We start from the raw sequence: 27,971 nt of genomic DNA, 5'->3' as shown, positions 1-27,971 counted from the left end.
AACCCAAGAATCCCTCTCCCACAGAAACCCAAGAATCCCTCTCCCACAGAAACCCAAGAATCCCTCTCCAACAGAAACCCAAGAATCCCTCTCCAACAGAAACCCAAGAATCCCTCTCCCACAGAAACCCAAGAATCCCTCTCCCACAGAACCCAAGAATCCCTCTCCAACAGAAACCCAAGAATCCCTCTCCCACAGAAACCTAAGAATCTCTCTCCCATAGAAACCCAAGAATCCCTCTCCAACAGAAACCCAAGAATCCCTCTCCAACAGAACCCAAGAATCCCTCTCCAACAGAAACCCAAGAATCCCTCTCCCACAGAAACCCAAGAATCCCTCTCCCACAGAAACCCAAGAATCCCTCTCCCACAGAAACCCAAGAATCCCTCTCCCACAGAACCCAAGAATCCCTCTCCAACAGAAACCCAAGAATCCCTCTCCCACAGAAACCCAAGAATCCCTCTCCCACAGAACCCAAGAATCCCTCTCCAACAGAAACCCAAGAATCCCTCTCCCACAGAAACCCAAGAATCCCTCTCCCACAGAAACCCAAGAATCCCTCTCCCACAGAACCCAAGAATCCCTCTCCAACAGAAACCCAAGAATCCCTCTCCAACAGAAACCCAAGAATATCTCTCCCACAGAACCCAAGAATCCCTCTCCCACAGAACCCAAGAATCCCTCTCCCACAGAAACCCAAGAATCCCTCTCCAACAGAAACCCAAGAATCCCTCTCCAACAGAACCCAAGAATCCCTCTCCCACAGAAACCCAAGAATCCCTCTCCCACAGAACCCAAGAATCCCTCTCCAACAGAAACCCAAGAATCCCTCTCCCACAGAAACCCAAGAATCCCTCTCCCACAGAAACCCAAGAATCCCTCTCCCACAGAACCCAAGAATCCCTCTCCAACAGAAACCCAAGAATCCCTCTCCAACAGAAACCCAAGAATCCCTCTCCCACAGAACCCAAGAATCCCTCTCCCACAGAACCCAAGAATCCCTCTCCCACAGAAACCCAAGAATCCCTCTCCAACAGAAACCCAAGAATCCCTCTCCAACAGAACCCAAGAATCCCTCTCCAACAGAAACCCAAGAATCCCTCTCCCACAGAAACCCAAGAATCCCTCTCCCACAGAAACCCAAGAATCTTGGCACGCACTGCGCATGCGCCTCGGAAGTAAAACTTGGCTGTGGAGGAGCGCGGCCTCGGGACCTGGGACCCGGGACCAGGACTCGGCCGCCACCACCAGCGCCACGCAGGTAGACGGGGACCCCTCGGGGGGACCCGCCCGCACGGACCCCTCGGCGGGACCCGCCCGGACCCCGCCACCCACCCAGCGCCTCCTCGCCCGCTCCGCCTCTCGAACAGAACCGCGCTCCGGTGGCGAGGTCCGAGCGACAAGACCCCGAGCGGGACCCCCATGGCGACGCGATCTTGCCCAGAGGCGGAGCGGGGAGCTGCGGGGAGCAGCGTGGGGGAGGGGGGAGGCGGCGGGGGGGCGGCGGGGCCGAGACGCGTTGCGATTCCCTCGCTCCGTCTCCACGCGCAGGCCGCCCCACGGAGCTCCGCGAGGGGCCAAGGCCCCACGACAGAGCCCGGCCCCGGGACTGAGGGCTGAGTGTCCCCCCTGAAAGGGGATGAGGGGCTCGAGGGGGGTAGGGTACCCTGGGGATCGAGGGGGGTAGGGGACCCTGGGGATCGAGGGGTGTAGGGGACCCTGGGGATCGAGGGGGGTAGGGGACCCTGGGGATCGAGGGGGTGGGTTTAGGGGGGTAGGGAGTCGGGGATCTGTCACCTCCTTTGCCTCCCTGGCTCCCCTCGCTCGGCCGCAGAAGTGGAGGGAGTTGGGGTCTCATTTAAAGGGACAATGGCAGCAACAGCATCAACAACAACAACCACAACAGAATAGAGTCCCGCAATAACACAAACAGCATGAACACTACACGAGCAGCTTGAACACTACACAAACACCATGAACACTACACGATCAGCTTGAACACAACACAAACAGCATGAACACTACACCAGCAGCATGAACACTACACAAACAGCATGAACACTACACCAGCAGCATGAACACTACACGAGCAGCATGAACACTACACAAACACCATGAACACTACACGATCAGCTTGAACACAACACAAACAGCATGAACACTACACCAGCAGCATGAACACTACACAAACACCATGAACACTATACGAGCCGCATGAACACTACACGAGCAGCATGAACACTACACGAGTAGCATGAACACAACATGAGTAGCATGAACACTACACGAGCAGCATGAACACTACACAAACACCATGAACACTATACGAGCAGCATGAACACTACACGAGCAGCATGAACACTATACGATCAGTATGAACACTACACGAGCAGCATGAACACTACACGAGCAGCATGAACACTATACGATCAGCATGAACACTACACGAGCAGCATGAACACTACACGAGCAGCATGAACACTACACGAACAGCATGAACACTACACGAGTAGCATGAACACTACACAAACACCATGAACACTACACGATCAGCTTGAACACAACACAAACAGCATGAACACTACACCAGCAGCATGAACACTACACAAACACCATGAACACTATACGAGACGCATGAACACTACACGAGCAGCATGAACACTACACGAGTAGCATGAACACAACATGAGTAGCATGAACACTACACGAGCAGCATGAACACTACACAAACACCATGAACACTATACGAGCAGCATGAACACTACACGAGCAGCATGAACACTATACGATCAGTATGAACACTACACGAGCAGCATGAACACTACACGAGCAGCATGAACACTATACGATCAGCATGAACACTACACGAGCAGCATGAACACTACACGAGCAGCATGAACACTACACGAACAGCATGAACACTACACGAGCAGCATGAACACAACACAAACAGTATGAACACTACACGAGCAGCATGAGCACTACACAAACACCATGAACACTATACGAGCAGCATGAACACTACACGCGCAGCATGAACACAACACGAGCAGCATGAACACTACACGAGCAGCATGAACACTACACGCGCAGCATGAACACAACACGCGCAGCATGAACACAACACGAGCAGCATGAACACTACACGAGGAGCATGAACACTACACGAGCAGCATGAACACTACACGAGTAGCATGAACACTACACGAGTAGCATGAACAATGTTAACACAACAGCAGTTTTAACATAAACATTGTCAGCATCACCAATATTACACTTAACACAACAACAACAACCAACACACTCGCAATGACATTAACACAACAACAACAACCAACACACTCGCAATGACATTAACACAACAACAACCACAGCCTGACGCTGCTGCTGCTGCTGCTGCCACTCGTTCCCACGTGTGGCACTCGCCGAGTGATTGCGGGGCATGCAGAGGAGTCGAGGTACTGGCTGGGTGGCGGTACACGCTGAGTTGTAATGATTGTACACATGGGGCTGTGGCAATAGACTAAGGTGTACACACGAAGTTGTGATTGTGGTACACGGAGTCGTTGTTGTGCTGTCACACTCACCTCTGTCCACACTGGGTTGTGGAGGTAGTCGTGGTATACACACAGAGTTGTACGCTAAGTTGTGGTGGTTGTGTTACACACCAAGTCATGCTGTCACACTCACCTCTGCGCTATCGACCGTGGCAGTGAGGACGGTTGCCAGGGAGTCGGCGTTGCCATGGAGGAGCCCGGCTCGACGCGCAGGGCGGATGGGTCCTCAGAGTCCCTGTCGACGCTGAACAGCGACGAGTACGTGGTGGTGGCGTCCGGCCAGGCCGACGACACGGAGCGCCCAGCCCTCAAGGTGGGACGCGACCACGGCACCCAGCCGGGCGCAGGCAACGGGGTCGGCGCTAGCGGCGCATGGTGGCGATGAGCGATGGATGCTGCGGAGGTTGTGGCTGTTGTGTGGAGTAAACTTACTCTTTGGTTCCTTCGGTAAAGTCACGTAGAAAATAAAATCAAATAATAATAGAAAACGACGTTTCGGTTGCAACACAAGCAACCATCATCAGGCAAGACTGAATGATGAACACAGACACGGGAACAGCATAGGCAGACACACGTGCAGAGAGAGACATACAAAGACAGCACTTGTCCCGACAGCCTATTATGGCTATACAGGGGAAATTTGTGTCGTGGTTATTGCGCTGCGCTACGAATTTGACGACCCGAGTTCTATTCACGCTCATGGCTACCAACACCAGTGACGACTATCTGAACTGGTCCTGGCCCTCCCCTAGGTCGACTCAGCCATAAATAAGTACCTGGTGCGGCGTGTGAATATCACCATTAGGGAGACAAAGGCGGCCAGGCGTCATACTGGTCACACCGCCCTTCTCGTGTGCCGTGCCGGCCTTCACAGGTCCTCGCCAACAGCCCCAACGGTGTGTTAAATGCATCACGTGGGGATCTTTGTCTCTGCCGTGGCAGATCGTGGGCAATGGCAGTGAGCAGCAGCTCAGGCAGGTGCTGGCCGAGGTGCTCAGCGACGCCACGGACTCCTCGCCCCGCGAGGCCGGGGCCTCCCTAGAGCTGGCGCCCAGCGGACAGGGGGACGGGGCGTCGGGCGGAGGAGGGGGAGGCGATGAGGTGGAGGTGGAGAGGGAGGAGGAGAGGGAGGAGGAGAGGGTGGGAGCAGATTTGATGGAGGAGGTGGAGAGCGAGACCAGCACCCCGTTGGTCAGCCCTGTGGCGACCCCCACCACCCCCGACATTGACCCCTGGCAGCTGGGGGCTGGAGGTACCCACACCACACTCACCGTGTCACTCGCCTCGGTTGGGTGATTGTGGTGCTCGCGAGCAGGTGTTGTTGGTGTTTGGTTCTCGTAAGTGCAACGCTGGTGAGTGTGTACGGAACTAGATTGTGCTTTCCGTGATTATTCTTCGTGTGTGTGTGTGTGGTTTCACTGAGTGTGCGGTTCCATTGAGGGTGGTTCTGGTGAGTGCATTCGTGTTAATGGTTGGATCTGGTGAGTGTGTGGTTCCACTGAGAGTGTGGTTCCACTGAGAGTGTGGTTCCAGTGAGATAGTGTAGTCCCACTGTGAGAGTGTGATGGCAGCGATTGAGTGAGTGTGTGTGTGGGCGGGCAGGCAAGGAGGAGGAGAACGTGCAGTTCAGCAAGCTCACGTACCTGGGCTCGGCGTCGGTGAACGCCCCACGCAGCGAGACGGAGGCGCTGCGCATGATGGCGCTGCTCCGCGAGCAGTGCCAGGTGCCCATCGATGTGACGCTGTGCGTCCCCAACACGGCCGAGGGCTCCGTCAGGTGGGCCCTCCCCTCCCAACCCTCCCTCTCAGGATCTCTGTGCCTCCCTCTCTACCCATCCACCTCCTCGCCGCCTCTTCTTCACCATCACCTCACTCGGTTCCTCGCACGATCCCACCGCTCCACCCCACCGCTCCACCCCACCGCCTCACGATAACAACTCTCGTCTCACCTATTTCCTGTCGCCCACCGTCCCCACTCTGCTGCCACCTCCGTCTCTGTGGTCCGTGTTTCGTCAGTGATTGATGAGTCCACCTCTCGAAGTTTGGAGCCAAAGTTGCATTTTAAATTGCGTGCCGGTGTGCATGTGCTGCGTGTGTGCTGCGTGTGTGTGTGTGTGCTGCGTGTGTGTGTGTGTGCTGCATGTGGGTGTGTGTGTGTGCTGCATGGAGAGCTTGGTGCAATGGTGAACATGCTGCGCTATGAACCTGGCGACTTGAGTTTCAATTCCCGCTCATGGCCAATATCAGGAAAGATTACCTGATACGGTCCTGGGCCACCCACCCCCTCGTGTGCCGTGCCGGCCCTCACAGGTGCTACTCTGCATTTCCCATAAATCTGCATTTCCCATAAATATGCTAAATTCCTCTTGATATGCAAATCCTTTTGTCAAGGCGCTCTTCGCCCCTCCATCCCAGCTTAAATAGTCGCTCCAAGCCTGGGGCTTGTCATTCAGACTCTGTCTCCTCGACAGACCTGTTCTCCACCTGAGGACGGATACTTGCGTTGTGGCCGAAACGTCGTGAGAATTATTTTATTATGTTTTATTTTTATTATTTTATTATTTCCATTCTACGTGACTTTACTTAAAGAACCAAGAAGGTGCTACTCGCTAACAGCACTTGCCCCAACGGTCTGTTAAGGCTACACGGGGGATGTTTGTTCCACGTGCGGCGCCGCAGGCTGCTGGACCCGCACACGGGCGTGGAGATCTCCAGCTTCCCCATCTACAAGATCCTGTTCTGTGCCCGCGGCCACGATGGCACCGGCGAGAGCGACTGCTTCGCCTTCACCGAGAGCCAGTGCCGCGCCGAGTTCTTCCGCATCCAGCGCCGAGTTCTTCCGCATCCACGTCTTCCGCTGCGAGATCCGCGAAGCCGTGAGCGGTGCCCCCGTCGCCCCCTCCACCCCCTCCCACCGCCCCCTCCATCCCCTCCCACCACCCCCTCCACCCCCTCCCACTGCCCCCTCCATCCCCTCCCACTGCCCCCTCCACCCCCTCCCACCGCCCCCTCCATCCCCTCCCACTGCCCCCTCCACCCCCTCCCAACGCCCCCTCCATCCCCTCCCACCACCCCCCTCCATCCCCTCCCACCACCCCCTCCATCCCCTCCCACCACCCCCTCCACCCCCTCCCACTGCCCCCTCCATCCCCTCCCACTGCCCCCTCCACCCCCTCCCACCGCCCCCTCCATCCCCTCCCACTGCCCCCTCCACCCCCTCCCACCACCCCCTCCATCCCCTCCCACCACCCCCTCCACCCCCTCCCACTGCCCCCTCCATCCCCTCCCACCACCCCCTCCACCCCCTCCCACTGCCCCCTCCATCCCCTCCCACTGCCCCCTCCACCCCCTCCCACCGCCCCCTCCATCCCCTCCCACTGCCCCCTCCACCCCCTCCCACCGCCCCCTCCACCCCCTCCCACCGCCCCCTCCATCCCCTCCCACCACCCCCTCCATCCCCTCCCACCACCCCCTCCACCCCCTCCCACTGCCCCCTCCATCCCCTCCCACTGCCCCCTCCACCCCCTCCCACCGCCCCCTCCATCCCCTCCCACCGCCCCCTCCATCCCCTCCCACCACCCCCTCCATCCCCTCCCACCGCCCCCTCCATCCCCTCCCACCGCCCCCTCCATCCCCTCCCACCACCCCCTCCATCCCCTCCCACTGCCCCCTCCATCCCCTCCCACCGCCCCCTCCATCCCCTCCCACCGCCCCCTCCATCCCCTCCCACCACCCCCTCCATCCCCTCCCACTGCCCCCTCCATCCCCTCCCACCACCCCCTCCATCCCCTCCCACCGCCCCCTCCATCCCCTCCCACCACCCCCTCCATCCCCTCCCACCACCCCCTCCATCCCCTCCCACCACCCCCTCCATCCCCTCCCACCACCCCCTCCATCCCCTCCCACCGCCCCCTCCACCCCCTCCCACTGCCCCCTCCATCCCCTCCCACTGCCCCCTCCACCCCCTCCCACCGCCCCCTCCATCCCCTCCCACCGCCCCCTCCATCCCCTCCCACCACCCCCTCCATCCCCTCCCACTGCCCCCTCCATCCCCTCCCACTGCCCCCTCCATCCCCTCCCACTGCCCCCTCCACCCCCTCCCACCGCCCCCTCCATCCCCTCCCACCACCCCCTCCATCCCCTCCCACCACCCCCTCCATCCCCTCCCACTGCCCCCTCCATCCCCTCCCACCGCCCCCTCCATCCCCTCCCACCGCCCCCTCCATCCCCTCTCACCACCCCCTCCATCCCCTCCCACTGCCCCCTCCATCCCCTCCCACTGCCCCCTCCATCCCCTCCCACCGCCCCCTCCATCCCCTCCCACTGCCCCCTCCATCCCCTCCCACCGCCCCCTCCATCCCCTCCCACTGCCCCCTCCATCCCCTCCCACCGCCCCCTCCATCCCCTCCCACTGCCCCCTCCATCCCCTCCCACCGCCCCCTCCATCCCCTCCCACTGCCCCCTCCATCCCCTCCCACCGCCCCCTCCATCCCCTCCCACTGCCCCCTCCATCCCCTCTCACCGCCCCCTCCATCCCCTCCCACCACCCCCTCCATCCCCTCCCACTGCCCCCTCCATCCCCTCCCACTGCCCCCTCCATCCCCTCCCACCGCCCCCTCCATCCCCTCCCACTGCCCCCTCCATCCCCTCCCACCGCCCCCTCCATCCCCTCCCACTGCCCCCTCCATCCCCTCCCACCGCCCCCTCCATCCCCTCCCACTGCCCCCTCCATCCCCTCCCACCACCCCCCTCCATCCCCTCCCACCGCCCCCTCCATCCCCTCCCACTGCCCCCTCCATCCCCTCCCACCGCCCCCTCCATCCCCTCCCACTGCCCCCTCCATCCCCTCCCACCACCCCCTCCATCCCCTCCCACCGCCCCCTCCATCCCCTCCCACCGCCCCCTCCATCCCCTCCCACCGCCCCCTCCATCCCCTCCCACCGCCCCCTACATCCCCTCCTCCACCTCCTCGCTCCGTGCGTCCGAGCCGCTGCCGCCCCGCTCCGCGCGCCCGTCAAGGGGTTGTGGGTTTAGAACCACCAGGCTCTCTGATTAGCCGCACTGTCAATTCCTCCGCCGGTTATCAAGTACATTTTTAAACAGGCCAGAGTAATCGACCGCAGAAAGTAGTCGATAGCCGTGACATAGTCGACGAATTAATTTGATGGACGAGACGTCCCCTCGGCTTGCGCTTGCCGGTGGAGCTCGTGCCGAGGTGCCGCGCACGTTGCGTGTCGCCCCAGGTCAGCCGCATCCTCTACAGCTTCGCCATGGCGTTCAAACGCTCGGCACGGGCGTCCCCGCAGGCCACACCACCACTCCCGCTCGCCCCCGACAGCGACATCTTCGTCTTCACCGTGACGCTGGAGATCAAGGAGGATGACGGCAAGGGAAACTTCAGGTATGTGGGTGGGTGGTTGGGTGGGCGCCCGGAGCCGGCGGGCCGGCGGGCCGGCGGTGGGGCGGATGTCAACATCAAATGCAGTGTAAAGTGTACACACAGAATTCAATCACCGACGATTCGGTGAATCGTGTTGGAGCGTGGTTGGTGGCCTAGCCGTAGAATGTGCAGGAGGTGCGGCGGCCACCAAAAGCGGGGAAGTTGGGAAGGCCTCGATCCACTCCTTGCACTAGGGGCCCCCCCCCCACGTGTCAGTCGGTGACGTTGGTCAGCACAAGCCTGGCCCAAGTGGCTCGACATGCCCTGTGGTGTCTTCGCGGTGGGCAGCTCCGTGCCCAAGGAGAAGGACCGACAGTGCTTCAAGCTGCGCCAGGGCATGGAGAAGCGGCTCGTCATCTCCGTGCTGCAGACGGCCAACAAGGAGCTCGCCATTGAGCGCTGCTTCGGCCTGCTGCTGAGCCCAGGCCGCAACGTCAAGCACAGCGACATGCACCTGCTCGACATGGTGAGCCTCCGCCCGCTAGCAGAACCATCCTCGTCAGCAGAAAATGTTTCATCATCAGCAGCAGCAGCAACATCGTTATCATCATCGTTGTCACCGTTCTCACCGAATGCAGCACTCGGCAGTGGCGAGTCAGCGCCGCATTCACAAGCAGAACCGCGCCATCGTGACGGCCAAGCTAACCAACGTAGAGCAGGACGGGCGATTTGCTCCACGGGTGGGAAAGGGCTTTAAAAAACCTTTGACGCTAGCGCACTGATCACTGGTGGTGATGGAGGCGCCGGCGGTGGGAGCTGACGGGCAGCCGTGCTGCGTGTGTACGTGCGGCAGGAGTCGATGGGAAAGAGCGGCAAGGCCTACATGATCACCGGCTCCTGGGACCCCAACTCCCCGGCCTTCCAGGTGCTCAACCAGGAGACGCCTAAAGGTGACTCGCTCGCTCTGCGCCGGTGCCGGCTTCACGGGGCTGTCGGTGCAGGTGGCGCCGCTCGGTGATGTGGGGCGATGGGTTATCTTCACGATAATGCGGCGCCGGCGTTTCAGCACTCGTGCGCCCTTGCTTCCCTTGCAGCACTGAGGCACCAATGCCAGAGTATCGGCACCGGCACATCGCTGCCTCTCTTGCAGTGTTAGGGCAGAACTACTCGAGTCACGCTCCACTGATTTTACTGCATCACCAACGCTTACTTGCTTCTCTTGCAGCACGAATTCATACAAATCGGCACTGGCACACCCCTGCCTCTCTTGCAGCATCAGTCATTCTTCCTTCTCTCATAGCGCTAGCACGTCGCTGATGATCTTGCAGCACAACCACTTCAGCACAAGCACATTTCTGTTCCTCTTCTGGCGCTAAATGCATCGGCACTCGCGCATCACCGCGACCGCTCAAGTGCTAGCGCGTCGTCACGAGCTCCCCCCGGGGCGTGAGCCCGCCACGGTCCCATCCCACACGCTCGGCTCCACCTCGCTCGGTTGCGCCGACTCCGATCCCGCTGCTTCTTGTGACGCCGTCTCTCTGGTGCCGCCCGCCACAGAGAAGCGCGTGTTCATGACGGTGGCGGTGGACCTGGTGATCACCGAGGTGCACGAGCCCGTGCGCTTCCTGCTGGAGAGCAAGGTGCGCGTGTACCCCCCGCACGAGCGCTTTTGGTACTTCAGCAAGCGCTCGCTGACCGAGACCTACTTCCTGAAGCTCAAGCAGGTACCCACGCAGTCACCACCGCCCCACCACCCGCCACGTGCACACGCACACACTTGCACGCATGCACACACACACGCGCACGCACACTTGCACTCCTGCACACACACACACTTGCACTCATGCACACACACACGCACACTTGCATTCATGCACACACACACACACACTTGCACTCATGCACACACACACGCACACTTGCACTCATGCACACACACACACACACTTGCACTCATGCACACACACACACTTACACTTGCACGCATGCACGTACACACACACGCACACTTGCACACATGCACGTGCACACACACGCACTTGCACTCATGCACACACACGCACACTTGCATGCATGCACACGTGCACACACACGCACTCATGCACACACACACACGCACTCATGCACTCATGCACACGCACACACTTGCACTCAGGCACACACACACACACGATCGCTGGGCACTGCCACATATGCACACAGTTGCTGATCACAGCCAATGTTTTTTTTCCATTTGTACACAGTTGCTAAGTATAGGTCCAAAACGACCAACAACAAACCGTACTATCATCAAAGATGTAATATATTGGAGTGTCACACTTTTTTCAATGGAGCAAGGTAATTATTGTATTGAAAAGAGACGACGATGATGGGAGGAGGGAATTCCACAGTGGAGCAGTGCGAGGGAAGAAGCAGAAAGAGGAGTGTTGAACCCTCCGTGAGTGAGTGGCTGGGTGGGTGGGTGAGTGTGTCATTGTGACCTGCAGTGCAGTGGTGGTTGAACACTGAGCAAGCCCAAAGGTGGCCGGGTGGCTTGGTGGTCGGAGCGCTGAGCAAGCACGGCTAAGATCCTTGGTTCAAATCCATAACCCATGTCTTACACAGACTTGAGTCATGAGTAAACCGGGTTCTCAAATGCAATAAGATGATGATCTCAGCCTGGTCACCAATAACTGCACAAAAACCCCTGAACTTAGATTTCGGGTCTGCACTTAATTTAGCCAAGTCCCAGCTCAAACTGGGTGCCACGCGGCTTGCCGTCGGGCCGTGTGGCTTCCTGTGCCCCCCTCCGTGCCACGACTGCTTGAATACACCATAAATATTGCCTATAAGCAACTACGTTTGTGCGTTGTTTACACTACGGTTTTTTATGGATGCTTTGTTTTTGTATTCCTCAATATAATGCCATCGTGTTTGAGGTTGTATCTGCATTGTACTTACCATGGCAGATTTAAATGAGTATTTTTATAGATACAGCATGGTATTTGATAATAATCTATATTTAACTAAATTTTTCTAAAAAATTTTTTTCATATTGCGATTATGATTTGCTATCTATTTTTGTTTTGCTTATCTGTTATAGACGAATTATGTATTTTACTGTGACTAGTTGCGTTTGTCGAAGTGGTGTTGTTTTTATTGATGAAACCCGATTTAAGAGCTTCTCGGTTCGCGGTAATTCAAAATAAAATGAAACTGAAGTGAATATTGGGTTTCCGGGAGACTCAACGGGGTCGCGTGTTGTTTGCCGCTGCCGCCACCGCGTACCGGGAGCAGCTGGAGGACAGTCCCCAGGCGGCGGGCGACTCGCTGTACGAGGTGGTGAGCCTGGAGAGCCAGGCCGAGCGCGAGAGGCGCAACGCCACTCCCAATCCCGGAAGCGCCTCCTCCCCCGGACCCCTCGCCCCCTCTGGCGGTGACGATGACAACGACGACGATGAGGGTACGGGTGGAGCCGACTCAAAGTTGGGGAGGGGTGGGGGGGGTGGCAAAGGCTGTAGGGTCGTGGGTGAGCCTTTGGGGGCCCTGGTCCTCCAGATTGAAACCAGAGTGTTCTCCGAAATGCAAACTTTACAAGGAGGCTTGGTGAGAGTGATGTTGTTACCTGGCAGGGTGGTCAGGAGGCTGAGTGGGCGGGAAGGTGAGCGCATGGGCAGGTGAGTGGATCAGAGAGTGATCAGGCAGAAGGAAGGTTGAGTGGCTGTAGGATGAGTAATTGGGTGAGCGAGCGAGAGATTGGGTAAGGGGGCGTAAGGGTAAGCGAGTGATCAGGAGGTTGAGAAAGTGATTGGGTGGGCGAGCGAGCGACAGGGTGATTGGATGAGCGTGTGGTCTGGTGAACACGTTGCTCGATGTTTACAGACAGTGACCAGCCGCTGCCCAGCGGCACGGGCGACGTGTCCAAGGATTGTGCCGAGAAGATCCTGGAGACCTGGGGGGAGCTGCTCACCAAGTGGTGAGTGCGGCGATCGCGGCACCAAACCTCACCGCCGGGGCTCCCCCGACACTCCCACGCGCTTTTGCTCGCCCCGCGCTTCACCCGCCTGTGGGTTCACACCGCGCCCCGCAGGCATGCAAACCTGAGCGTGCGACCGGGCAAGCTGGGGCAGCTGGTGCGAGCCGGGGTCCCAGAGGCCCTGCGCGGGGAGGTGTGGCAGCTGCTAGCCGGTTGCCAGAACAACGACCGCATGGTGGAGAACTACCGCATCCTCATCACCAAGGTGCCCGCCAACCCCGGCACGATGGGTGTCGCGCGAACGCACATTTTGGAACGACACATTTCGTTGAACAGAATTCCGGCCGGATCTCCTGGCTAAAAGTACAAGAGCACGTTCAAGCAGAGCTCCAGTCCGCTATCATTTCGTCATTATCGTTGTTCCGCTCGTTAACCCGGTAAGCGCCTCGCTGAGTCTCAAGACTCTTTGTTAGAAGGGTCCTGCCATGTTTTCGCAGTAGGGCGGCGATGCTGCTGCTGTGTGTGATCCCAACTGAGTAATTTGGGATGTTTGACCAATGGCAGTTACATTCTATGTGTGTCTGTGTGCAGCATCATAAGTTTGTACTGCACTGCTGTTTGCATTGAACAGGGCCCATCGTTTAGATGGATTGCTTTTGCCAGTAATGTTTGACAACCAAGTTTTAAGTTCACTTTGTTTATCCAGGTGGGAACTCAGGAACTCGAGGATAGTCTCATTAGCAAGAGCGACTACTGAGTACCCACGCGTGTATGTGTAAACATGTCTTGTCAAAATGTGTCCTGGGGGTCGCCCACTCACCTGCTCGCCACCCGCTCTACGATGCCGGTGTACGCGGTTGTGAAGGAGTCGCCGCAGGACAGCGTCATCACTCGTGACATCAACCGCACGTTCCCCGCACACGACTACTTCAAAGACACGGGTGGAGATGGGCAGGACTCGCTCTACAAGATCTGCAAGGTGACGTTGACCTGCTCGCTCGCCCACCCACTCACCCTCTCGACCACCCAAACGCTCGCTCATCTGAATCAGAATCTTTATTTATCCTCAAGAATTCTGTTTAGCTATGAAGCTCGTTTTAACACATTCCTGCGGAGGGAGCTGGTAGGAACGTTGGGTTGCTCGGTCAATGGCCAGGGTCAACGGCGGCGTGGTGTATTCCGCAAATATGCCCGACTGTGAGGGCGGGCACAAGCCGGCGTGAGTAGGTTAAACGTTGAGTTTTATAAGGGCACCACGGGGTGACCAGCCCCTCCCCACCCAGCCCCTCCCCACCCTCCCCACCCAGTCCCTCCCCACTCTCCCCACCCAGCCCCACCCTCCCCACCCAGCCCCATCCTCCCCACCCAGCCCCACCCTCCCCTCCCCACCCAGCCCCACCCTCCCCACCCAGCCCCTCCCCACCCTCCCCTCCCCACCCAGCCCCTCCCTGCACGACGGACGAACGGACAGACACAATAATCCCCTGTGGGCTGGTGTAACCAGGAGGTTCCTACCATTAACAGATGTCTAGTATCTGCCTGTCCGCTTGCCCGCTTAGCCGCTCACCAACTGTCCCACTCTTTCATTCCATGGTCACCCACTCACTCGTCCGTCAGTTCACCTACTCACCCGCTCATCCTCTCACCCTTCTGCATATCCGCGAGACCACTCTCCCACTCATCAACTCACCCACCCACCCACTCAACTCCTCCTCTGTCCACCAACTCCGACACCCACCCACTCGTCCCCTTGCCCACTCGCTCACTCGTTGGCCTCGCATGCGACGCCCGGAACTCGGAATCGCGGTGATGTCGACTCGGTTCTGTGACATGGCGCTAGCCCCCAGCACCACACGTAAAAGTGTTTCTGTGACGAGTGATGCGGCGGGCCTCGCGGTGTGCAGGCCTACTCCGTGTATGACGAGGAGATCGGATACTGCCAGGGCCAGTCGTTCCTGGCAGCCGTGCTGCTGCTGCACGTGAGTTCATCACCCAGCATCGCAGTCCCACTGCACTGTACCGCACTCACGCCGCGCCACTCTCAATGCAACGCACCAGTGGATTGTGGGTCCCCTAAAGGCCTTGCTGAAGCCTGTCTCCAATAGCTTCAAGTGAGGTGTTGGCATCCTTCACCGACACATAGAAATATAAACAAAAGGCAGAGGTCACATTGCTTTAAATCGTAGGTACACCTTCACGCTTGTGAGCCAATCGTTTTCGTGAAGCCTCCTGTTTGAATCACTGCAGCTAACCCACCCCCCGTGAGGCGGGTGCACCAACGGCCTTCGTGGTGTGCGATGGTTTAGTGGTGGCAGGTGGCGGCGGCGGCGGTTGTGGCGGTGTGAATGTGCGAGCGGTGCCGTGGTCGCAGATGCCGGAGGAGCAGGCATTCAGCGTGCTGGTGAAGATTATGTTCGAGTACGGGCTGCGGGACCTCTTCAAGCAGAACTTTGAGGACCTGCACTGCAAGTTCTACACGCTCGAGAGGCTCATGCAGGTGAGGAGGAGGAGGTGGGATGGCAGCGATGGCGGTGAATTGGCAAGGCTTTCATCCGGCGGTGGATTGATCATGGCTGATGACGATAATGATGTTTACTCCCCCCTCCCCCGCACACAGGACTACATCCCGGACCTCCACGCCCACTTTGCGGAGGTGAACGTGGAGGCCCACATGTACGCGTCCCAGTGGTTCCTCACTCTCTTCACCGCCAAGTTCCCCCTCTACATGGTGTTCCACATCATCGACCTGCTGCTCTGCGAGGTGCGCCGCGCTCCCGTTGGAACAGCCGGCGTGGCCGGCATAGCTGGCGAAGCCAGTCCGGCCTAGCACAGGCGGCACGGTCGGCACGTGTTAGGGGCAAATACCTGCCGTGGGCAGCGGCTGCGAGATCTGTCGGAGGGCGGAGAGCGTCGGTGGCGAGGAGGTGCCACGGCCTGGGCATCGGCGGCTCCGGCCGCGATGACGCTGTGGGGGTGGAGCCTGGAACCTGTCGCTGTTTTAATCCCCACGGGTGTGGCGGAATGCAAGCTGGCACACCCCCACCCCTCTAATCCCTAATACTGCCGTGCCCAGGGGCACCGCATAATCCGCTCGCCCCGCGGCATTGTGGCCGAGTCATGCACGTGCGCAAGAATGCACGCGCGCAAGAATGCACGCGCGCGTGTACGGTGACCTTGAATAACAAAAAGGTGTTTACAATATTCTTGGATGAGCATGGGCCCAAAAATTCCACGTGACCAGCAACGAATCGGCGCAATGGGCGTTGTGATAGACGAGACCAAACTCGTCTCTTGAGTGGAGCAGGTATTGTGGTAACAGCTTGGGGAAAAGAAATGACGACAGGAGGGAATTCCACAGTGGAGCGCGCGTGTGTGTGAACAGTGGTGCACGCGCGTCGCCACACCGCCACTTCTCACAACGGATCTGATTCCTTGATGCCGATGTTTCCGCAGAGGGGATATGACGAGTGTGAGTGAGCGTGAGGGAGTTTGTGTGTGGGAAGCGGTGGCACAGTGGTTAACGCACTGCGCTACAAACTTAGCTACCAGAATTCGATTCCCGCTTACGACCACTAACAGTGATGAATATCTGAACTGGGCTTCGCCGAGGTCGACTAAGCTACAACATGGTCATGTAGCTGGTGTGATGTGTAAACACAAGCACTGGAGAGACAAAGGTGGCCGGGCATGGTGATCGCCACACCACCCCCTTGTGCACCGTGCCGGCCTTTATAGGTGCTTGCTGACAGAAATTTCCCCAAAAGCCTTTTGTCAGAAAGCGTTGGCTGCGGGACGAATAGGTTTCATACCGGCACTTCTGCTCGCACTTCTGCATCGCCGAGTGTGAATTAATATTCACATAATCGTGGGCAGCAGCTTCAAACAGCTGCTTCTTCTCGTAATGCCTTGGCCTTCCGGGCTGCTGGAGCGTGACAGATTACTTTCAATGGGTTCAAATACTAACGGCAGTAACCTGTGTCTCTTTCATTTGGCCCGTTCACCCGGAATACGCCTGATCTCGGCAGATGTGGGAAGCCGAGCGGGGTCGGGCCTGGGCAGTGCTAGGATGGGCGACCACTGCGTGCCGACCGGTGGTCAGAGGGCACTGCAGGGATATGCGGTGGGCAGCAGAGGGCAGGGCAGGAAAAAAGGCATTGTTATTATACTGTGCGTCTACGTCTCCATGTGTACACGGGCGTGAACAAACAAGCGCACATACACACGCAAACTCAACGTGCGCACGTGCACGCACGAGTACTGTACGCGCACGAGTACTGTACGCGCGCATGTCCACACTTGCCAAGGCGTGCGTCTCTGTTTGCAGGGGCTGAGCGTGATCTTCAACGTGGCGCTCGCTCTGCTAAAGGTGAGGCTCTCACCCGCGAAGCCCTCACCTTCCTCACCCCCCTCACCCGCAAAGCCCTCACCTTCCTCACCCGTGAACCCCTCGCCCCCCTCACCTATGAACTCAACACCCCTTGTCCAGCTGAGGATTGATCATAGCTGTTGTTGACGATGGGTGACAGTCAGGTTCCCTTTGTAGTAGCATCACGACCCTGTGGGGGGCAGGCTCGGGTCCCTGTGGGTGCAACGTCACGGTGTGGGGAATATATCGCAGTCGGAGCCGAAGTGGGATCGTGGCCCCTTGAGGGCCAGGTTCTGGGGGCGCTGTGTGAGTAACTTTCTTGGATCCCGGTGCATCGAGGTCCAAGCTGGGCTCTGGCTCGAGTTAGCCCCGGTTCCAAGCCCTTCACTTGACCCGGCTCTGAGCCAGGCCCTGGGTGAGCCACTCGTCTGTTTACGTAAACAACCCATCGGCTTTCGCCTGGTCTGAGCAGGAGAGTGTGTGGCTGAGGCAGAGCCGAGCTGCCACGAACAACATGGCCCTCGGGGGTCGGGGTCACACCGGGGCGTTGGCTTGGAGGGGTGGGGGGTGAGGTCTGAGTCTGAGCGGGGGAGGGGGTGGGGGAGGGGGCGGGTGGCCAGCACGGGGGAGGGGTGGGGGCGGGGGAGGGGGCGGGTGAGCGTGCAATGGGGGCGGGTGGCCAGCACGGGGGAGGGGGAGGTCCGCTCGTCGGGGAGGCTGGGATGGCGAGCCAGGCCTCGGCAGCCGGTCGCCATGGCAACGTCGGCGGGCCGCCGCCGCTGCTGCTGCGAGTGATGTAATGGGGTCTGGGGCGCGCGATGACATCACCGCTCGGGGGAGCTCGACTCGCGCCGCTCCTCCTCCCTTGCAGGGTCCTCGCCGCCGTTGCCGTGCAGGGAGTGCGCCAACATTCGCAGCCTCCGCTCCGTGCCACGCGTGTGCGTGTGCCTGTGTGCCTGTGTGCGTGACAACGTGGCTGTATGTGCGTGTTTTAGTCGGGACGGTTAAAACCCTCGAGCCCCGCGAATGTAAATCAGAGAAGGAAAAGAACCACGTCCACGCGAGATTCTCCTCGCCGGTTGCTCGTTGCCGGCGCCGCTATATTTAGATGCCGCGCAAGACGACGACCCTGTCCGGAAGTGGCGGCACAGCTCCGGCACAGCACCGTCGCCGGGAGGCCCGGCGCCCCGGGGGGGCCGCGGTCCCTGAAGCGCCGTCTCATCGCACCGGCACGTAGACGCACGACGGGCGCTCGTCCGTCTGCCCCGTGGGTGTGTCGGGCGGCTTGCGCCAGCGAGCGAGCAAGCGAGCGCCATGGGCAGGCCGCGAGCTACTGCTGGATGTCACGCCCCCAGCGAGTGGTGACTGACTGGTGCTGGGTGGTGACTGACTGGTGCTGGGTGGTGACTGACTGGTGCTGGGTGGTGACTGACTAGTGCTGGGTGGTGACTGACTGGTGCTGGGTGGTGACTGACTGGTGCTGGGTGGTGACTGACTAGTGCTGGGTGGTGACTGACTGGTGCTGGGTGGTGACTGACTAGTGCTGGGTGGTGACTGACTGGTGCTAGGTGGTGACTGACTGGTGCTGGGTGGTGACTGACTAGTGCTGGGTGGTGACTGACTGGTGCTAGGTGGTGACTGACTGGTGCTGGGTGGTGACTGACTAGTGCTGGGTGGTGACTGACTAGTGCTAGGTGGTGACTGACTGGTGCTGGGTGGTGACTGACTAGTGCTGGGTGGTGACTGGTGCTAGGTGGTGACTGACTAGTGCTGGGTGGTGACTGACTAGTGCTGGGTGGTGACTGACTAGTGCTGGGTGGTGACTGACTGGTGCTGGGTGGTGACTGACTGGTGCTGGGTGGTGACTGACTGGTGCTAGGTGGTGACTGACTAGTGCTGGGTGGTGACTGACTGGTGCTGGGTGGTGACTGACTGGTGCTGGGTGGTGACTGACTGGTGCTGGGTGGTGACTGACTAGTGCTGGGTGGTGACTGACTGGTGCTGGGTGGTGACTGACTGGTGCTGGGTGGTGACTGACTGGTGCTGGGTGGTGACTGACTAGTACTGGGTGGTGACTGACTGGTGCTGGGTGGTGACTGACTAGTGCTGGGTGGTGACTGACTGGTGCTGGGTGGTGACTGACTAGTGCTGGGTGGTGACTGACTAGTACTGGGTGGTGACTGACTAGTGCTGGGTGGTGACTGACTAGTGCTGGGTGGTGACTGACTGGTGCTGGGTGGTGACTGACTCGTGCTGGGTGGTGACTGACTGGTGCTGGGTGGTGACTGACTAGTGCTGGGTGGTGACTGACTGGTGCTGGGTGGTGACTGACTGGTGCTGGGTGGTGACTGACTAGTGCTGGGTGGTGACTGACTAGTGCTGGGTGGTGACTGACTGGTGCTGGGTGGTGACTGACTGGTGCTGGGTGGTGACTGACTGGTGCTGGGTGGTGACTGACTGGTGCTGGGTGGTGACTGACTGGTGCTGGGTGGTGACTGACTGGTGCTGGGTGGTGACTGACTAGTGCTGGGTGGTGACTGACTGGTGCTGGGTGGTGACTGACTGGTGCTGGGTGGTGACTGACTGGTGCTAGGTGGTGACTGACTGGTGCTGGGTGGTGACTGACTGGTGCTGGGTGGTGACTGACTGGTGCTGGGTGGTGACTGACTGGTGCTGGGTGGTGACTGACTGGTGCTGGGTGGTGACTGACTAGTGCTGGGTGGTGACTGACTGGTGCTGGGTGGTGACTGACTAGTGCTGGGTGGTGACTGACTAGTGCTGGGTGGTGACTGACTGGTGCTGGGTGGTGACTGACTCGTGCTGGGTGGTGACTGACTGGTGCTGGGTGGTGACTGACTAGTGCTGGGTGGTGACTGACTGGTGCTGGGTGGTGACTGACTGGTGCTGGGTGGTGACTGACTAGTGCTGGGTGGTGACTGACTAGTGCTGGGTGGTGACTGACTGGTGCTGGGTGGTGACTGACTGGTGCTGGGTGGTGACTGACTGGTGCTGGGTGGTGACTGACTGGTGATGGGTGGTGACTGACTGGTGCTGGGTGGTGACTGACTGGTGCTGGGTGGTGACTGACTAGTGCTGGGTGGTGACTGACTGGTGCTGGGTGGTGACTGACTGGTGCTGGGTGGTGACTGACTGGTGCTGGGTGGTGACTGACTGGTGCTGGGTGGTGACTGACTGGTGCTGGGTGGTGACTGACTGGTGCTGGGTGGTGACTGACTGGTGCTGGGTGGTGACTGACTAGTGCTGGGTGGTGACTGACTGGTGCTGGGTGGTGACTGACTAGTGCTGGGTGGTGACTGACTGGTGCTGAGTGGTGACTGACTGGTGCTGGGTGGTGACTGACTGGTGCTGGGTGGTGACTGACTGGTGCTGGGTGGTGACTGACTGGTGCTGGGTGGTGACTGACTAGTGCTGGGTGGTGACTGACTGGTGCTGGGTGGTGACTGACTGGTGCTAGGTGGTGACTGACTGGTGCTGGGTGGTGACTGACTGGTGCTGGGTGGTGACTGACTGGTGCTGGATGGTGACTGACTGGTGCTGGGTGGTGACTGACTGGTGCTGGGTGGTGACTGACTAGTGCTGGGTGGTGACTGACTGGTGTTGGGTGGTGACTGACTGGTGCTGGGTGGTGACTGACTGGTGCTAGGTGGTGACTGACTGGTGCTGGGTGGTGACTGACTGGTGCTGGGTGGTGACTGACTGGTGCTGGGTGGTGACTGACTGGTGCTGGGTGGTGACTGACTGGTGCTGGGTGGTGACTGACTGGTGCTGGATGGTGACTGACTGGTGCTGGGTGGTGACTGACTGGTGCTGGGTGGTGACTGACTGGTGCTGGGTGGTGACTGACTGGTGCTGGGTGGTGACTGACTGGTGCTGGATGGTGACTGACTGGTGCTGGGTGGTGACTGACTAGTGCTGAGTACTGGGTGTAGGTTGACTAGTGTTGGTGCTGGGTGGTGACTGACTAGTGCTGAGTACTGGGTGTAGGTTGACTAGTGTTGGTGCTGGGTGGTGACTGACTAGTGCTGGGTGGTGACTGACTAGTGCTGAGTACTGGGTGTAGGTTGACTAGTGTTGGTGCTGGGTGGTGACTGACTAGTGCTGGGTGGTGACTGACTAGTGCTGAGTACTGGGTGTAGGTTGACTAGTGCTGGTGCTGGGTGGTGACTGACTAGTGCTGGTGCTGGGTCCAGGCTGTGTAGTGTTGCATGCCGGGTGCAGGTTGTTTACAGCTGGGTGTGGTCTGCCTGGAGCCGGCTGCAGGGTGCAGTTCGTCGCGCACTGGGTGCAGGTTGCTGCTCCTGTCTGGTGCTTGGGTACGGGGAATGCGCTCTGCTCGTTGCCGGGTGCGGGGGGGGTCTCTCGCTCCGGGTGCGCTCAGCCGAGGGCTTGCAAGGTGAATTTGGAGTTTTGGGCGCCTCCTGAGACGGTGGCGCCGGCTCGCCGTGGATCCCACCGACCGGGCCGCCGCAGCGTCGCCCCTAGACGCTCGCCAACCACGCTGCCTCGGTTGCGGCCGTGAGCCGTCGGGGGTCGGAGCGTGCTCCCCGGTTGAGCCGGGGTGGCGGCCCGCCGCCGGCCTGCCGTCGGTCGCCCCGCGCCGTGGGAACGCACGCGAGGTCGCGCCGTGGGAACGCACGCGAGGTCGCGGCGAGACGGCGGCGGGACCGGCGGCGGGGCGGCGCCCGACGGCTCGGTTCCCGCGCGTGCGCCGCGCGGCCGTTGGCGCCGGCGCCGGGGCACGGAGGCTTGGAGGCTCCCGGCGTCCGTCCGCACGTGGGTAGCGAAGTGGACGACGGGTCTGGCCCGGTGACGGAGAAGTCGCCGCCGTGTCAATGCAGGGTACCACGGTAACCGCTCGTCGCGGAGGTTCGCGGTCGGAATCCGACGGGCAGTCTTGATTAATACTGCCGGTGTGTTCAACGTAAAGATACTGTGCGTCGCCTGCTCACGCGGTGGACGTTAAAGATCTCGTGAAGTAATTTGATCGAGTAGGTCGCTGCTGGCGCGCACGGTCCACGTGCTGAGTCACCTGTTTCCGCTTAGGGACAGCTGCCACCGGGGGTGCTCTTTCAGTGTGGAGACGTGACGCGAGTCGCTTGTCATGTGTGAAGCGCTCTGAACCGCCCAGCATAAAGCAGGGCGGCTCTGTCAAACTCAACTCCGTTTCATTGTCACACGGAGGAGGAAATAACTTGCGTTAACATTGCCAGGTCTTTATTCGCATGAAGGGTCTCTGCCCGTACTGTGTGGGTCTTTGTGGTTGATTTACCATACTTCACCACGCTCGTCAGCACAGCTCAGAGAAGAGGGGGCAGGAGGGTGGGCAGGACTGGCCAGGAGTGAGCAGGAGATAGATTGAGAGTTGTGGTGATGGCCATGAAGGTGATGGTGGTGATGGTGTTGAGGAATGTGGAGGTGGCCACCTGGGTGTATGTCCACTGTATGTAATTCATTCCTATCGGAGGCCACAACGGTTATATCCTCAGCGAATCCGAGATGATGTTATTACGTATCCCTTGGTTTCCTCCAATTATCAGAAGACATCTTCGAGCGTCTTGCCGCGAAGCGTCCATTTGTTGGTCGTCTCTCGTGCTGCGATTCCGGTGTGCCGTCCCTAAGCGAGTGTTCACATCCTGCATCTTGCTCTGTCCGGGCATCGATTTGTGTTGGACGACTGCGTTGATTTCCTCTCGGCAAAATTGCCTCTTCATAGCCATCAAAGGCCGGGCACAGTGGTAACTAATAACCGAATAGAACTCTGTGTGCAAAGGTCAATGCTGTCGTGGGGTCATGGTCGCGGGCTCTGCCTCGGAGCGGCGGTTGAAACGACGGTCAAGTTCCTGAGGTCCACTCCAACCTCCAGCCAGACAACGTGTCTGGACCTTCTGCCAGCAGTGGCACGAGTGAGCAGTTGCAGGGCTGCGTCTTTACCTCTTTTTTTATGATCACATGGTCACTTATTCTTACGGTTCCACGTATTTACCCAGGAAAGACTCAAGACTCTCATGAGGGTCCTCCCATGTTTGACAGTCGGGCGATGTTGCTGCTGCTGATCCCAAATGAGTCGTGTACAGCAAATTTCTTAGCATGGGGAAGTTTGACCGATGCCAAAACCATTGTGTGGGTTTTTTTTTGCTTTGGGAGGAAACCAGAGATCCCCAAAGAAACCAAAGCAGAACAGGGGAGAACATACAACCTCCATGTGTCAATCAAACCCCCCAGGTGCTTCTTGCTGAGGCACCAATGCACCGCCACCCTTGCCTTGTACTCGCCAAGATCAGAAGAATGATCTTCTGAAGGGAGTCCATCACTCCTCCTCACTCCTCCTCACCCTTGCTTGCCCAGACGTCCAAGGATGACCTTCTGCAGACGGATTTTGAGGGCACGCTGAAGTTCTTCCGGGTGCAGCTGCCCAAGCGCTACCGCTCGGAGGAGAACGCACGCAAGCTCATGGAGCTGGCCTGCAGCATGAAGGTCTGTTTCTCCCCCCCCACCGCCGCCGCCCCTGCTGCACAGTTGACCCTCCCCCCACCCTCCCCGCCGGCAGTGCTGCCCCCTGGGTGGTGGAGTCGTCACGGTGGCCTGCAGCTTGTAAGCGCGCCGGGGCATCATCCGTGCTCCTCACCCCGTTTACAACCCTGGGCCAGCGGTGCAAACTCCACGCTCCTATGGCGGGGCGAGGCTATCCATAGGACAGCTGCTGTTGATGTTTCCCACAAAGTGGCGCTCGTGTTTTTGGCCCCGGTTGGAAGGATGACGATGGGATGAGTCGGCACCCATGAGGCCGTGATTATCGCTGGCTGAGTCACCGCGTGGCCAGATGCGTGTGCCTAGCAACGCGGTCAATAATGATGCCTGCCTCCCATATTTGTCTCTCCACTTGCACACGTGTCTGTTTACACATCCCATCAGCTACACACACAGCCTTCTGGGAGTGCATCTTAGCAGCAGCATTGCTTCAACAATGCAGCGGAACCAATGCTGAAGAAGTGCCTGAAATTTATTGGCAAAGACCCTCTCTAAGAAATGGGTCCTAGTTTTACACAAAACTATAGAATACAGAACACAACATATAATTACTCATCACTTGCGGATAATATTAATCACAGATCAATCACACCTTTCCAAATTGATCTCTTCACGTAAAAATCTAAAAGTGCGTATCGACAGCTCGCCGTTTGTGAGGTCTTCCTCCACTTGGGCGGATCCTGACCTGCACACCAACACACCAACATCGTCGTTGTCAACCGGCGGTGTCTCCTCGTGCCGCTCCAGATCACGCAGAAGAAATTGAAGAAGTTTGAGAAGGAGTACCTGACGATGAGGGAGCAGCAGGCGCAGCAGGAGGACCCCCTGGACAGGCTGGAGGTGGGGGGGCAACGCGTGACATGATCTCACATCCCCTGTTCCCCGTGTCCCCGTGTCCACACGTTCCCTGATGCTCCTGAATCCCCGTTGAATTTCCATAGCTCTGCCTGAAAAACAGTCTCGCTCAATTCGGTTTGAGAAGCGCTTTTAATCGCTCCGTCGATGCAATCGCCGCGTCGGCGCACACCTGCCAGTGGGCACGCTCACCCTGGCTGGCGTGGCAACCGGCGAATGCCGCGAGCGTTGCCGTGGCGGTGACACCGCGAGCGTTGCCGTGGCGGTGACACCGCACCGCCGTGGCGGGCCCCGTGTGTGTGCGCAGCGCGACAATCGGCGCCTGCAGGAAGCGAACCTGCGCCTCGAGCAGGAGAACGACGACCTGGCGCACGAGCTGGTCACCAGCAAGATCGCCCTGCGCAACGACCTCGACAACGTGAGCCCCTGCCACGTGCACACGCGCACGCAAAGGTCCCCCGCGTAGCCTACGCAACCTGTTAGGGCAAGGGCTGTTAAGCAAGCGGCACGGTGCACAATTGGGTGGGTGGCCAGCACTATGCATGGCCCCCTTAGTCTTTCTCTCTCTAGTGCCCACGTTGACACACTGCAACTGGTCCTCATTTAAGGCTGTGTCGACCGAGAGGAGGCGGAGGACTGGGTTTGATAATTCCACTGATGTTGGCTGTGGTTGGGTATCAAACTTGGGCTGCCGGGTTAGTAGCGCAGTGCGCTAACAACGCAAGTTGCACACACGTTGGTAAAATTGAGTACCGCTCTGTGGGGAAATCAACAGTGGTTGCCCTCTGGGTAGACTCGCCCATGCCATATGAATGTGGAATGTTCGTCACTGATTGTGTAGGGCTGTCAACAGGAGATCACACTTAACCTTGCTGCATGGCGCACTGCTGCCACTCGCTGCTTCCTGCAGGCAGAGGACAGAGCGGACACGCTGAGCAAGGAGCTTGAGCTCACGCAGCAGAAGCTGCAGGAGGCCGAGGAGGAGAAGAAGCGGCTGGAGGTTGAAGCGTCCCAGGTGAGGAGGTCTCGGCTGGGTCTCTGCCGCATTCCAATATCTACCCACCAAGTCGAAGGCTGAGCTATGGCAGAGTGCGAGCTCGTGGCAGTGCGGCTGGAGAGTAACCAAGTGTGTCTCCTTGTGCCCCTGTGCGTGTCTTCCTGTGCGCCTCCACTTGTCTCCCCGCGTCACCCCGCGTCACCCCGCGTCACCCCGCGTCACCTCGCGCGCTGTCCTGTGCGCTGGTGCCGCAGCTCAAGGAGATGTGTCGCCGGGAGCTCGATAAGACCGAAGCCGAAATGAAGAAGAGCAGCTCCATCATCGCTGACTACAAACAGGTCTGCTCCCGACCCCCCAGAAACTTAATTCGACTGCACAACCAAGTTGGGCCTGTGCCGAGCCAGCCTCAGTGCAGCTCAGGAGGCGCCAGCCGAGCCGTGCCGCTCACATCGCGCACGACGATCGAGTCGAGCCTCGTGTATATGCCGCAGTGAGGCCCGGTCCTCGCAGCGTGCCGACGTAACACGCAGTGAACACATGGGTTAGCCCCACCCCCGGTCATGCTTTGCCTCGAGCCAGATTCAGATGCCTTGCGAGGCCAGTGGCGTATTACGGTTTGGTTCTGGCTCGGCATGGCAAATGGCCGGTGGAAAAACCACCCTTATTGCACATGCGTGCGCGTGATGAGCGTTTGGCGCCCGTGCCGAGTGGCTGTGACTCGGCCGTCTCTGTAGATCTGCTCCCAGCTGAGCACGCGGCTGGAGAAGCAGCAAGCGGCGAACAAGGAGGAGCTGGAGCTCGTGAGGGTAAGCGCAGGAGCTCGTGTTTCACTTCCACAATCAAATCCACGGAGCCATTCCCAATCCGCCACCACATCACAAACACCACCATCGGGAGCACATCCATTCACCGACAGTTTCGGTGCAGCAGCAGCGCACGATTGTGGCAGCGAGGTCTGTGGTCGGCTGTGATCAATGCCACCCGTTGTTCGGTGGAGCGGTAGCGCAGCAGCTGGCGCACCGCGCTATGAACCTGGAGGCCCGAGTTCACTTCCCAGCAATGGCTAATCTCGGCGATGATTTTCAGAACCGACCCTAGGTCTACTCGGCCTTCAGCGAGTACCTGGCGTGATGTGCAGACATCGGCACCGGGAAGACAAAGGCGGCAGGTCCGACCACACCACCCCCACGTGCGCCGAGTGGGCCTCCATAACCGCCACCCGCTAACGGCACTTGCCGCAACGGAGCGTTGAAGGCTGCACGTGGTATCTCTGTGCGAGTGCCTGTCTGTGCCGGCGTCCCGCGTGGCAGGGAGCGATGGCCGGCTGCGAGCAGTGCCGCCAGCTGTTTGGCGAGGACGGCCGTCTCTGTGCCGCGGCGGCGGGCGCCGGGGCGGCCGGCGGAGGGCGCGACCCCGACGAGGAGAAGGAGACGCTGAGGACGCAGCTGCGCGAGATGGAGCTGGAGCTCGCGCAGACCAAGCTCAAGCTCGTGGAGGCCGAGTGCCGGATCCAGGTGCGTGCCCGAGTCGGCACCCCTGCGTGCCGCGTGGCGATCGTGGTGTGTGATGCCGCGTGTGTGCGCGTGCGTGTACGCGTGTGTGCGCGTGCATGTACGCTTCGGTGTCTTTGTATCACCCTGTATCAACATATCTGTCTATTTCCCTGTCTGTTCATGACCCCTTGTGACTCCCTGCATCTCCACGCGTGTCATCTCATTGCAGGACGTGGAGCATCAGCTGGGCGTGGCCATCAATGAGGTGCAGGCATCACGCAACACCTGGTTCAACCGCACGCTCAGCTCCATCAAGACGGCCACAGGGAGCCAGGGCAAGGAGACTGTCTGAGGCCGCGGTGGGGCCTGCTGGTGCCACGGGGAGACCCGGGTGGGGGGGGGGGGAAAGGGGGGGGGGGAAGCTTCCGGGGTGGGGCACACCACCAGCTCGGGCTGCGGACGGCGGAGCGTTTTAGTTGGGGAGGGTGCGGGGTCCGCTCGGGGCTCCACCACTGACCCTCGGAGCCTCGGAGCGGGGACATTTAGTTCGGGGGGGGGGGGGGGGCTTGCAATACCGCAGGGGGTGCTGAGGGGATCAAAGATCCCTGCGCGGTGCCCCGGGGCCACCGCGTGCGGCAGGGGCCGACACTACACGAGCACGGAGGAGCGAGCACGACTCTCGTTTCCCATTCACCCATCCCGCTTCCTGTAGCACCTAATCCACGTGTAAAGTTCCCACTCGTATTTAACGATTAGTGTTTTTATTATTTACACACATTGTATCTTTTCTCTTGTTGGCGGTCCGTTCGCTCTGCTCAC

At 59.3% G+C, this 27,971-nt stretch overlaps 1 protein-coding gene across 1 annotated transcript; it reads left to right on the top strand.

Moving 5' to 3' along the window:
* Positions 1–1,126: 1,126 nt before the first annotated feature.
* LOC144937786 (rab GTPase-activating protein 1-like) lies at positions 1,127–27,544 on the top strand. The gene is given in 26 exon segments (XM_078865240.1): positions 1,127–1,261; positions 3,714–3,870; positions 4,500–4,809; positions 5,160–5,334; positions 6,237–6,384; positions 6,386–6,433; positions 8,801–8,958; positions 9,286–9,463; positions 9,791–9,887; positions 10,495–10,661; positions 12,214–12,379; positions 12,799–12,892; positions 13,007–13,157; positions 13,758–13,871; positions 14,797–14,871; positions 15,264–15,389; positions 15,510–15,653; positions 17,217–17,258; positions 23,625–23,753; positions 24,555–24,647; positions 24,970–25,080; positions 25,573–25,677; positions 25,914–25,997; positions 26,394–26,465; positions 26,970–27,173; positions 27,382–27,544. Coding segments are annotated over 25 exon segments (3,240 nt in total). The 5' UTR covers positions 1,127–1,261; positions 3,714–3,744; the 3' UTR covers positions 27,505–27,544.
* The last annotated feature ends 427 nt before the right edge of the window (positions 27,545–27,971 follow it).

Source organism: Lampetra fluviatilis, chromosome 20, assembly GCF_964198595.1.
Source record: "Lampetra fluviatilis chromosome 20, kcLamFluv1.1, whole genome shotgun sequence".
In the NCBI taxonomy this organism is placed as follows: Eukaryota; Metazoa; Chordata; class Hyperoartia; order Petromyzontiformes; family Petromyzontidae; genus Lampetra; species Lampetra fluviatilis.
Note: the sequence above shows the minus strand (reverse complement) of the source record. Positions and strands in the feature narration are given on the sequence as shown.